Source organism: Macaca mulatta, chromosome 14 (genome assembly GCF_049350105.2).
Source record: "Macaca mulatta isolate MMU2019108-1 chromosome 14, T2T-MMU8v2.0, whole genome shotgun sequence".
Lineage (NCBI taxonomy): Eukaryota > Metazoa > Chordata > Mammalia > Primates > Cercopithecidae > Macaca > Macaca mulatta.
The window spans coordinates 55,995,264-56,008,406 of NC_133419.1; the positions used below are offsets into that span (position 1 = coordinate 55,995,264).

Genomic DNA, 13,143 nt, shown 5'->3' on the forward strand with positions numbered 1-13,143 from the left:
TGATCACAGATAACATTTATGTAAAACAAAATAGCACAATGGTTTCCCCTTTCTACTGTAAAGCTTGAAATGAAAAAGCCACATTTCAGCTCTCTGCAAACAAAGCTCGCTGAACGACAGTGCAGGAGGGCTGCTGCAGAACACACCTTCATCTTTTTTTCTTTTTTTGACCTTTGTGAATGCTGAATTTTCAACATTAGAAAATGGTTTTTCCATGGCTCAATTCATTAGGCAATCAGGTATCACCAAAGTTCATTTTGATAATCTCTGCCACAAGTGAGCATTCGAGGAGGTAACTGTGGTGCAGTGCCAGAAGGTCTGGGTTCCCATCTTGGTCCTGCCTCTCCGTAGCTGTGAGGGCTGGTAAGACAGTCAGCCTCCCTGGACTCTTGGTTTCCTCATATGTAAAATGGAGGCAGTAAATCCCCTATGTTTCACAAAATTGTTGTGAATATATAAAAATATATGGAAAAGCACTTATTCCGTACTTGATACACAACATCCTTTCAATGTGTGTATTAAGTTACACTCCATTTGCGATATTTTCTGCAGCATTCCCCCATCCCCCCAATTTGATAAATAAAAAAAATAAAAGTAACATTTTAAAAATTGCTGTATTCAAAATTAATAATAAACTTTGGGGAAAATAAGCTTTAAAACAAAAGTACATAAGCAAAAATAAATAATTTACACCAACCCACTAACCTAATTTTCAGAATAAAGCCATTTCCAATTACAGTACTGTTATCTCGGGAACCAGCCTGTGGTTAAACTTTGATAATTCATTATTTTTAAAAAACAGTAATAAAAACTGAATACTAAGCAAAATCTTTAACAAAACCACTAGATTTAACTTTTTAATTTTAAATAAATTTTATAATTTTGTACATAATTCAACGTAATGCCAATATAATTAGCATTTCAGCTTGAAGAGCTGGTTTTTAACAGGGATGGGAAACTATAAATTATTCAAATAGTCTGCAAACCATGAGATACAAATAAAAATGGACAAACATATAGTAGAACAAAAACCGCAGACACTCTACTAACTGGGGAAATATCTGAAGGCTTTACATCCTTTATTATCCATAATGGCTTTTGGAATTACGATTGTGTGACATATAGAACCTTTGATATTTTAGATACAGCCTTTATTTTTTTTTCCATGGGAAGTTAAAAATCCATCATAAGACTCCATAAGACTCTACTAGTCTTGCATGTAGACTCTAGGAGTTTGTGATCTGATAAAAGAGTAACATGAAAATTTACTGTATTGCCCTAATTTCATACTTCCTTGTACACAATGAATCACTCTGAGAATCTATTCCAAGGGTTATACACACAAAAGTGTCAAGAATAAAATGTTCTCCACTCTCGCATAAAAATGTGTACAGTGTATCAGGAATGGAAAACTTCTAATTTTCCTGGGCCCAGGCTTCATGGATTTCTGCTGCCAGAAGATGAAAGACTCCTTGCTTTATTGCTCCATTGTTCTGAGGATTAATCATCCAACCCTGGTGTTTCTCCTTGTTGGATTCTAGATGCTATTCTGATGGCTTCTTCCAGAGATGGCTGTTCTCCAAGCTGAAACAGGAACACACACATCAAATGCTAACAATTCAAAAGCCACAGTCAAGAAAATGCCAAAGAAATGTTATATGCTAGAAGGAAAACTTCCCTCTGTAATTCTGACACTTGGTATTGTTAAGATACTACTGCTAACTCAATCATTAAGAGAACAAAACAATTTTCTGCAGGGGAGGATAATGCAATGCAATTTCTTTTTCTTTTTTGAATTTAGAATCCTAGGTGCAGCCAGGCCTGGTGATACGATGAGGTCTCAGCGGGGTACGGTGGCCCATGCCTGTAATCCCAACACTTTGGGAGGTGGAGGCAGGCAGACTGCTTGAGCCCAGGGGTTCAAGACCAGCCTGAGCAACACGGCAAAACCCCATCTCTACTTAAAAAATATAAAAACTGGCCGGGCGTGGTGGCTCAAGCCTGTAATCCCAGCACTTTGGGAGGCCGAGACGGGCGGATCACGAGGTCAGGAGATCGAGACCATCCTGGCTAACATGGTGAAACCCCGTCTCTACTAAAAAATACGAAAAAGTAGCCGGGAGAGGCGGTGGGCGCCTGTAGTCCCAGCTACTCGGGAGGCTGAGGCAGGAGAATGGCGTAAACCCGGGAGGCGGAGCTTGCAGTGAGCCGAGATCGCGCCACTGCACTCCAGCCTGGGCCACAGAGCAAGACTCCGTCTCAAAAAAAAAAAAAAAAAAAACCACCCTGGCTAACACAGTGAAACCCCATCTCTACTAAAAAATACAAAAAAATTAGCTGGGTGTGGTGGCGGGCACCTGAAGTCCCAGCTACTCAGGAGGCTGAGGGAGGAGAATGGCGTAAACCCGGGAGGCGGAGCTTGCAGTGGGCCGAGATCTCGCCACTGCACTCCAGCCTGGGCAACAGAGCAAGACTCTGTCTCAAAAACTAAAAATTAGCTGGGCATGGCAGCATGCACCTGGAGTCTCAGCTGCTGGAGAGGCTGAGGCTCCCACCTCAGAGGAAGAGGCTGAGGGGCAGACTCTTCCGCTTCCTTGGTTCAGCCACCCTATCCTGTCTCAGCCTCCCCTCCCCTCCCCTCTCCCCTCCCTCCCTCCTTTCTTTCTTTCTTTTTCTTTCTCTCTCTTTTTCTTTCTTTCTGCTGTGCCTGGCCTGCAATTTATTTGGGATTCTGATAAAATCTTCATACAGTCCGGCCATGATGGCTCATGACTACATTCCTAGCACTTCGGGAGGCTGCAGGAGGATCACTTGAGCCCAGAAGTTCAAGACCAGCCTGAGCAACATAGTGAGACCCCATCTCTATTTTTAAATGAATAAAAACTTAAAAAAAAAAATCTTCATACATGCAAGAGACAAAAGATGCTTACCTCAGCCAACAAAAGAGAGCTTCTTGAGCCTTTGGCTTCTACACCCACAAACTACATAAAACCAACAGCTGACATTTCCTCTAGTGTGTTCTAACTCTTTATCAAGTAAACACATGGGGGGAAAAATCTCCCTAAGGACAGGTAATCTGCACCTAGCCCCTAGGATTCTATATTACTTTACATTCTTTTTTTTTTTTTTTTTTTTGAGACAGGGTCTCGCTCTGTCACCCAGACTGGAGGACAGTGGTGCGATCTTGGCTCACTGCAGCCTCAACCTCCCTGGCTCAAGTGATCCTTCCACCTCAGCCACCAGAGTAGCTGGGACTACAGGTGCACACCACCACACCCAGCTAACTTTTGTATTTTTGTAGAGATAGGGTTTCATCATGTTGCCCAGGCTGGTCTCTTTTATTTTGGGGTCTCATTTGTTACCCAGGCGGGAGTGCAGTAGCACAATCTTGGCTCACTGCAGCCTCAAATACCCTGGGTACAAGTAATCCTCCTACCTCAGCCCCCCGCCAAATAGCTGGGCACTACAGGCACCCACCACCACACCCAGCTAATTTTGTGCTTTTTGTAGTGACGGGTTTTCACGATGTTGCCCAGGCTGGTCTCTAACTCCTGAGCTCAAGCTACCTACGTGCCTCAGCTTCCCAAAGTGCTGGGTTATAGGGATGAGCCACCATGCCCAGCTGCACCTAAGATTCTAAATTCTCTGCTTCCCAGAGAATGATTCCTTCTAACTCTTCTGACATTCCCCTCTTTAAAATGGGGGCTATGCACAGATTCTCAGAAGACTTATTTAGGATTTGTGTTTCCACTAGGTTTCGCTCTAAGGAGTAGCTCTTAAGTGCTTTATAGACCCCTGCCTAATTTGAAGATGCCTGGGTGGGTGCACACAGCGATGTACACCTGAAGGTTTTTTTTTCTTGCTATAAATTCCCCTAGAATATGAAAAGATGGGTAGAGAACAAAGTGCTGGTCTCTTTGAGTCCACCTCAAACACTGCAATTTCCTTAAAGTAGGCTAGGTGATAGAGATTATTCTGTACCTTGCCTCCTGTAAAGGTTATACACAAAGCACAGTGTACAAAGTTGAGAGCTATGAGCAGCACTGCTGTCAACTGAGGACAGCCTGCCTTGGTACTCACCTGAACTGCAATCTGGGTGCCATTGGATGTTGCTACTAAGGTCAGAGGTCTGGTTTCTGTGGTTACTAAGTGATGGCTATGCTGCTGGTGCCCCATTTCTGATGAGGCAGTATGGAAGGCTGCCAAGTCTTGAGCTACAATTGCAACCTAACAAAACAAATCACACACATGAAGAATTAAATCTGAGATTTAAATAGGTTAAAGTCCACTTAATACAATGGACTGTCTTCAAATTGAAAAAGAAAAACTCCTCTGACCATAGACTTGTCAAAGCCTATATTGGAAGGAAGTTGAGGCTCATTATTTAAGGTTATGAAGTAAGCCAACGGCAAAACAGGGTAGAGGACACTGGAGAAATGGATCTGCTATGCCAGGCCCCATTAGCCAGGGAGATGTGGCTGTACCTAGGTTCAATTACCCCTAAGGGGCTGCTTGGGAAGTTATGCATGTGGACTAATTTGTACCTCAAAAGTCCATTTTTTTCCCTGAGATTGGATCATAGGAGAAAATAAATGACTATTTTCCGGTTTGTCGTATTTAAAATTAGATTTCCATTTAACTAGGAAAACTGAAAGGTCCAGTGGTATTACTGACAAACAGCATCTCATCTCACACTCATTTCCCATTTTAGACTGTATGGAATCTCCCCATACTCCTCTTGCAGCATCTAGCCAGGAGGATTAAACGTGCTTTTGTGGCTCTTATACCACAAATACAACTTTTTTAAAAAGGCAGATAACATGGAAAATGGCAATTAACTATTTCTGTTAGATGATATTCTAAAATTTTACTCAGCCAATTCAGAGAAAGAATAGATTAAAAATGAAAACTGCTGTTTTACTTGGCTATTCACCCACTAAAAATGCTACATTTTAAGCTAACAGATATTTAGCTTGGATCAATCCCAGTAATGTTCCCTAATTCTATAAGAACAACAGATTTCATTCCAGCAATGTCTAAGTAGCTTATATTGGGCTTACCTTCCTGCAGATAACAATTACAAACCCTTGACAAAAATACGAAAAAGCAACTATTTGAAGGCTTTGAGCAGCAATGAAAAGCTGGAAGAAACTAGAGGGGATTCTCGAAAGAAGGGAGTCACACTGTGTTACATTTGTGTTTACAGATTTCACACTGAGGGCACTACCCAGTTTGAGCAGCATGGGGCAACTTAATGTTAAAGATAATGGAGTCCAGGGCTGCCAGAATAGCGGTACAGAGAATAGCCCAGAAAGCAAAGAATCTGAGCAGGAAGCCCCCAAATCTTTGTATAAACTGTCGTCAAATCCTTAAGATCCCTGAACACAAATATTTCCAGTTTCCAATAACGTTCCAACAAGATTGGCAAAGCAGCATCTAGAAGGCTGAGAAGTTAAGGAGAGCTTTCAGTGCAACTCACCAAAAAGAGATGGAATTTGAAGTTTCAATCTTACCAAGTTATGAGGTAAGATTACATCCCAGGATTAAATATTCACCCTAAGACATAATGGCAACACTGAAACAGATCTGCCTTAACAAAGTACAAAACCCAGCCTCAACACATAATTTAACTAGTTAATAGAAAAAAAAAATCAATATTCTCCACAGAAAGATAACAAAATTCATAATCTCTATAATGTGTCATCCACAAGGTCCAGAATGCAATTTTGAAATTACAATTGCTTAGCCAGGCATGGTGGCTCACGTTGTAATCCTAGCACTTTGGGAGGCTGAGACAGGTGGATCACCTGAGGTCAGGAGTTTGAGATCAGCCTGGTCAACATGGTGAAACCCCGTCTCCACTAAAAAAAACAAAAACAAAAACAATACAAAAATTAGCTGGGCATGGTGGCAGGTGCCTGTAGTCCCAGCTACTCAGGAGGCGGAGGGAGGAGAACAAGGTCAAAGACAAATTAATATACATTCTCCATCTGAAGAACCTGGAGAAAGATTGATAAAAACCCCAAATAGGCTAGGTGTGGTGGCTCACACCTGTAATCCCAACACTTTGAGAGGCTGAGGCGGGTGGATCACCTGAGCTCAGGAGTTTGAGATCAGCCTGACCAACATGGTGAAACCCCATCTCTACTAAAATTACAAAAACTAGCCAGGCGTGGTGGCCAGTGCTTGTAATCCCAGCTACTTGGCAGGCTGAGGCAGTAGAATCGCTTGAACACGGGAGGTGGAGGTTGCAGCGAGATGAGATCGTGCCATTTGCACTCTGGCCTGGGCAACAAGAGCGAAAACTCTGTCTCAAAAAGGCAAAAAAACCAAATAGATCCCCAGCAACTTGTAAGACAACACCAAGTTAATATACATATAATTAGAGTTCCAGAAGGCAGTAGACAAAGAATTTAATTAATTAATTTTTTTTTTTTTTTTTTTTTGCCAGAAGCAGTGGCTTCCACCTGCAGTCCTAGTTACTTGGGAGGCTGAGGCTGAGGGATTCCTGAAGCCCAGGAGTTTGAGGCCAGCCTGGGTCACAGCTACTTGGGACCGCTTGCCTTAGCCTCCCGAAGTGCTGAGATTACAGGCATGAGCCACTGTGCCCAGTCCTTATTTCCTTCCATTTACTTTTTAATTTTTCTTAAGGTAGAAACTAAGATCATTGCATTTAAAACTTTTTTTCCCAATACAAACATTTAAAACAAAATTTCCCCTAAGAATTGCTTTAGCTTCCACTGCCTGTTCTTTTCTTTTTTGTGGGGGGACAGGGCCTCCCTCTGTCGCCCAGGCTGGAGTGTAGTGGTGCTATCTCACAGTTCACTGCAACCTCTGCCTCTTGGGCTCAAGTGATCCTCCCACCTCAGCCTCCTGAGTAGCTGGGACTACTGGCATGCACCACCACACCTGGTTAATTTTGTATTTTTAGTAGAGACGGGGTTTCACCATGTTGCCCTGGGTTGGTCCTGAACTCCTGACCTCAGATGATCCACCCACCTCAGCCTCCCAAAGTGCTGGAATTACAGGCATGAGCTACCGCGCCTGGTCCCCAGATCCTATGTATATTAAAGGGATAATAAGGAAATAGTATGAACAACTTTATATCAATAAATACGAAAACTTAGATGAAAAAAACTTATAAAAACAAACTTAGCAAAATGGAAACAAAAAAACGTAGATAACTTGAATAGTATAGATCTACTTAAAAACTTGAATCCATGGGAAAAAAAAAAAAAAACCTCCCAAAAAAGAAAACTCTAGACCTAGATGATGGTGTCCTGATTAATTCTATCAAGCTTTTATGGAGAAATAATACCAATCTTACACAACTATCAGAAAATACCACCGAATAGAACACTTCCCAACTTATTTTATGAGGCAAGCATAACCCCGATATTGAAACAGGAGATTAAACTTTGTCTTATAATTTCATAATAAATTATAGATCAAGGCTGGGCATGGTGGTTCACACCTGTACGTTGGGAGGCCTAGGTGGACGGATCACGAGGTCAGGAGATCGAGACCATCCTGGCTAACACGGTGAAACCCCGTCTCTACTAAAAACACAAAAAATTAGCCGGGAGTGGTCGCGGGCGCCTGTAGTCCCAGCTACTCAGGAGGCTGAGGCAGGAGAATGACGTGAACCCGGGAGGTACAGCTTGCAGTGAGCCAAGATCGTGCCACTGCACTCCAGCCTGGGCGACAGAGTGAAACTCCGTCTCAAAAAAAAAAAAAAAAAAATTATAGATCAATATGGTTCATATATATTGACACCAAAATCTTTAACAAGATACTAGCAAACTGTCACAGAGGATCTTAAGGGCAGTAAAAATACTCTGATGGAGTATGATCCTCTACTGATAGATGTATGTCATTATATGTTTGTCCAAACCCATAGAATATATAACACTAACAGTGAATCCGGATGTAAATGATGGACTCTGAGTGACTATGATATGTACAGTGTAGGTTTCAACGACGGTAACAAACGTGCTCCTCTGGTGGGGGTGTTGATTATACAGGAGGCTATGCATGTGTGGGGCCAGGGAGTATAAGGAAAGTCTCTGTACTTACCTCTCAATTTTGTGGTGAACCTATAACTGCTCTAAAAAAAATCATCTTTAAAAAATATATTAGTGAACTCAATCCAGCAAAATATGAAAAAGTAAACACATCATAATCAAGTGATATATTAGCTTTTTTATATGTAAATTAAAAACACAATGCTAGACCCTTTCACATCCAGTAGAATGGCTAAAACTTTAAAACAACTCCAAATGTTGGTGATAATATGAAACAAACAGAACTCTTTTTTATTTTTCATTTTTTTGAGACAGTCTCGCTGTCACTCAGGTTGGAGTACAATGGTGCAATCTTGGCTCACTGCAACCTCCGCCTACCGGGTTCAAGCAATTCTCCTGCCTCAGCCTCCCGAGTAGCTGGGACTAAAGGTGCGCACCACACCATGCCCAGCTAATTTTTTTTGTATTTTTAGTAGAGACGGGGTTTCACCATGCTGGCCAGGCTGGTCCCGAACTCCTGACCTCATGATCCACCTGCCTCAGCCTCCCAAATTCCTGGGATTACAGGCGTGAGCCACTGTGCCTGGCCTCTTTTTAATTTTTTTAGAAGACAGGGTTTTGCTCTGTCACCCAGGCTGTAGTACAATGAACATGGCTCACCAAAGTCTCAACCTCCTGGGCTCAAGTGATCCTCCCACCTCAGCTTCAAGAGTACGTGGGACTACAGGCACACGCTGCCATGCTTGGCTAATTTAAAAAAAAAAAATTGGCCAGGCATGGTGGCTCACACCTGTAATCCCAGCACTTTGGGAGGCCAAGGGGGGTGGATCACCTGAGGTCAGGAGTTGGAGACCAGCCTGACCAACATGGTAAAACCCCGTCTCTACCAAAAATACAAAAATTAGCCGGGCATGATGGTGGGCGCCTGTAGTCCCAGCTGCTCGGGAGGCTGAGGCAGGAGAATGGCATGAACCCGGAGGCGAAGCTTGCAGTGAGCCGGGACTGTGCCACTGCACTCCAGCCTGGGTGACAGAGCAAGACTCTGCCTCAAAAAACAAACAAACAAACACAAATGTGGTGGAGACAGGGTCTTGCTACATCACTCAGGTTGGTTTTAAAATCCTGGGCTCAAGCAATCCTCCCACCTTGGCCTCCCAAAGTGCTGGGATTACAGGTGTGAGCCACCGCACCCAGCCTATTTAAAAAAAAATTTTTAACCACAAGAAGCAGCACTGAACAAATGAAACTCTTATACATTGCTAGTGGGAGTGTATGACGGCCCAACCACTTTGGAGAACTGTTTGGTACTATCATAGAAAGGTAAATATGCCTCTATTCTATGACCCAGCAATTCCATGAATAGGTATTTATCCAAGACAAATGAGAGTATACATCTACAAACATATTTTTACTAGAATTTTTATTGCCATCTTATTCATAATAGTCAAAAACTGGAAGCATTTCAAATGTTCACCAAGGGGAGAATATATCAACAAATTGTGGTATATTGTTACAATAGAATACTGCTCAGCAATAAAAAAGAATGAACTGTTATTATATGCCAACAATGTGAGTAAATATTCAAAATGTTAAGTAGAAAAACCCAGACACAAAAAAGTTCATACTGTGGTTCCATTTATGTAATGTTCAAGAATAGGCAAAACTAAGCTGGGCGCAGTGGCTCACGCTGTAATCCTAGCACTTTGGGAGGCTGAGGTGGGCAGATCACTTGAGGTCAGGAGTTGGAGACCAGTATGGCCAACATGGTAAAACCTCATCTCTACTAAAAATACAAAAAAATTAGCCAGGCGCGGGAGGTTGCAATGAGCTGAGAACGTGTCACTGCACTCCAGCCAGGGTGACAGGGTGAGGCTCTGTCAAAAAAATAATAATAATAAGCAAAACTAATTCTATCACAACAGTTTCTGCCTAAGGAGGGTGAGTACTGGCTACAAAGGAATCACAAGGGAACTTTCTGGCATGATAGAAATGTTCTACATTTTGTTTAGGATGTTAGTTATATGGGTGCATATTTAACATAACTCATTGAATTGTAAATTTAAGATCTATGCATTTCATTGTTACGTAAATTTTACCTCAATTAAGAAAAAAACAAATTGCAGGCAAATATGAAAAACAGGTTTAACTTCACTAGTGGTCAAATGAAAATAAACAGAATTTAACTTTTGCTTGTTAATTCTGTAAATATGAAAAAAAAAAAAACCTCAATGCTAGCAAGAGTACAGTGAAAAAGAAACCTTTTAGATCCATAACATGATTATTAAACCTTTCTGAAAAATAATTTGGCAATATGTAACAAGCAGTTTAAAATAGCTTAAACTGTTAATACAAAAATTTGTTTCCTATGAAAATAACCAGAAGCCTTTTTTTTTTTCTTTCTTTAAGACGGAGTCTCACTCTTTTTGCCCAGGCTGGAGTGCAGTGGTGCAATCTTGGCTCACTGCAACCTCTGCCTCCCGGGTTCAAGTGATTCTCCTGCCTCAGCCTCCTGAGTAGCTGGGATTACAGGTGCCACACCACCATACCTGGCTAACACTTTTGTATTTTTAGTAGAGACGGAGTTTCACCATGTTTGGCCAGGCTGGTCTTGAACTCCTGACCTCAGGTGATCCACCTGCTTCAGCCTCCCAAAGTGCTGGGATTACGGGAGTGAGCCACCGCACCCAGCCTGCATTTTCTTAATGACTAATGATGTTGAACATCTTTTCATATGCTTATCGGCTACGTACATCATTTTACACTCCCACTAGCAGTACATGAATGTTCTAGTTGCTCCGCATCTTTGCCAACATTTGGAGGTGGTGGTGGTGGTTGTTTCCTCACTAGTTTCTTAGGAGAAATCAACATTTGGTTTTTTATTTTAGCCATCTTCTTGGGTTTGAAATGCTCTCTCATTGTGATATTAATTTGCATTTCTTTGATGATAAGAGATGTGCACTTGTGTTATGTATCTTTTGTGGGAGGTCTGTTCAATGAGCAACTGAATGATTTGTACATTTAAAACATTTTTTTGGCTCATTTTTAATGGTTGTTCATCTTTTCATTGTTGATTTGTAGAAGTTTGTTACACATTCTCAATACAAGTCTGTTTTTAGACTTGTATTGTGTGAATATAGGGTGTGAATATGGTGTGAATATCTTTTCCTCAGTCTGGGAGTTGTCTGATCTTTTTCTTAACAGTGTCTTTTGGTGAGCAGAATTAATTTTGATTAAGTCCAATTTATCAGTTTTTTTTCTTTCATTATTACTACAGTTTGAATACAGTCCAAGAAATCTTTAAGGTTGCAAAACTATTTGCCTCTCTTTTCTTCTAGAAGCTTTATGATTCTGAGTTTTGCATTCAGGGTGTTATAAGACCACCAACTTCATTCTTTTTTCAAGAGTGAGACTCAACATTGCCTTTAGTATAGTACAAGAACAGTTTTTAAATATATTACGTTATTTAAGTGAAATGAAAATTAAAACACACACAATTACGAATGCATGTAACTTTGCACCAGCAATCCTGCTCTAGGAATTTATCTAGCATATATACTCACACTTATATAAGTAAAATCACATGTGCACAAGGTTATGTGTTGTTTGAAATAGCAAAAGACTTTAATTACGGCACATCGGTAAGTGGAATACAATGCAGCTTAAAAAAAAAAAAGGATGAGGAATCTGTCTATATAATGAAATAGAAAGATTTTGAAGATGTATTGTTAAGTCTAAAAGACAACATACAAGATGCAGAACAGACTAGTTTACTATCAATAAAAAAAAAAATGGAGGCTGGGCATGGTGGCTTATGCTTGTAATCCCAGCACTTTGGGGGGCCAAGGCCTGGGCAACATAGTGAGACCCTGTCTCTACAATTAAAAAAAAAAGAAAAAAGAAAAAGACAGAAAAATTAGCCAGGCATGGTGGTGCATACCACCATGTCTCAGCTACTCGGGAGGCTGAGGTGGGAGGATTGTTTGAGCCTGAGAGGTGGAGGCTGCAATGAACCGTGATCGTGCCACTGCACTCCAGTCTGTCTCAAAAACCAAAAGAGAGCTATTATGTTAGCTGTGGGCTAGTTAACAAAAAAGGAAGGGGGAGATGACTATTTACTTATTTGTATTTGTTTGTATATGCTTAATGATTGGAAGAATACACAAAAAATTGATAAAAGTTGATTATCTGTGGAGGCAAGAATTGAGTTGATGAAGGCAGGGGTGGGATGAAGACTTTTCATTACACACCTGTATATATTTTTTGAGTTTTAAACCATATGAATATATGACATATTCAAAAAATTAAATAGTAAATTTTGCAATTATTTCCTAAGTATCTGATAATGATGATAATAGCAATAACTACCACTACTGAACACTTAATATATATGTAGGCTGAGTATCTTATATACATTATCTCATTCAATCCTTACATCAATCTTATGGGGTAGATGCCACTAGCACCCTACTTTACAGATGAGGAAAAACAGGCTCTGAGGGTTAAGTAGCTAAGAAGTTGCAAAATATTATTCACTCCAAAGTTTGTGTGCTTAACTGTTGTACCACATTGTACATCTATGTAACAGTTTTGGTACTGATATATGTATTGATTGATATAACAGAAAAAAGTAATTACCTGTTGCCCTTCCGTACCCTCAGCAGTAACCATAGCAACAGAATGTGTTCCTGCTGACGAGATGACTGCATCATGGGCGGGAACTGTGATGGGCGTGCCATCCTGTGTTACCATTGTGATGGTGTTGCCAATGGCCTGCATGTCAGCTTGAGATATGTTGACCTGCAATACAGTGAATTTTACAAAGCAGTCAATGTTTCCTGTTATAGCTGACAATCTGAATAAGGACTGGGACTAATCCTTGTATAAGTTTGCTCTGTGAATGTAAATAAGTCTTTTAGAATGAAATAAACTCATTCAGCCATCAGAAAAAAATCAATACAATATTTCTTTTAAAATTCTTATTTTATTATTTTATTATTATTTTTGGAGACAAGGCCTTGCTCTGTTGCCCAGGCTGGAGTGCAGTGATGTAATCATAGCTCACTGCAGTCTACAACTCCTGGGTTCAAGTGATCCTCTAGCCTCATCCTCTTAAGTAGCT

The 13,143-nt window shown here is 40.9% G+C and overlaps 1 protein-coding gene across 36 annotated transcripts in view; it reads right to left on the reverse strand.

Annotated features, from left to right (window-relative positions):
• Positions 1-846: 846 nt before the first annotated feature.
• Positions 847-13,143, reverse strand: part of ZNF143 (zinc finger protein 143) — a 63,473-nt gene continuing 51,176 nt past the window's right edge. For 15 of the 36 annotated variants that reach the window (XM_077963450.1, XM_077963449.1, XM_077963448.1 and 12 more), the window contains 3 exons: positions 12,660-12,821; positions 4,081-4,227; positions 847-1,584 (listed from right to left, as the gene is read on the reverse strand). In XM_077963450.1, coding sequence (XP_077819576.1) covers positions 1,501-1,584; positions 4,081-4,227; positions 12,660-12,821 — 393 coding nt within the window. In that variant the 3' untranslated portion in view covers positions 847-1,500. Of the gene's footprint in view, positions 1,585-4,080; positions 4,228-6,633; positions 6,882-10,407; positions 10,571-11,964; positions 12,822-13,143 lie in introns of those variants that run through there. The other 21 variants (XM_077963460.1, XM_077963459.1, XM_077963458.1 and 18 more) reach the window with 6 other exon arrangements.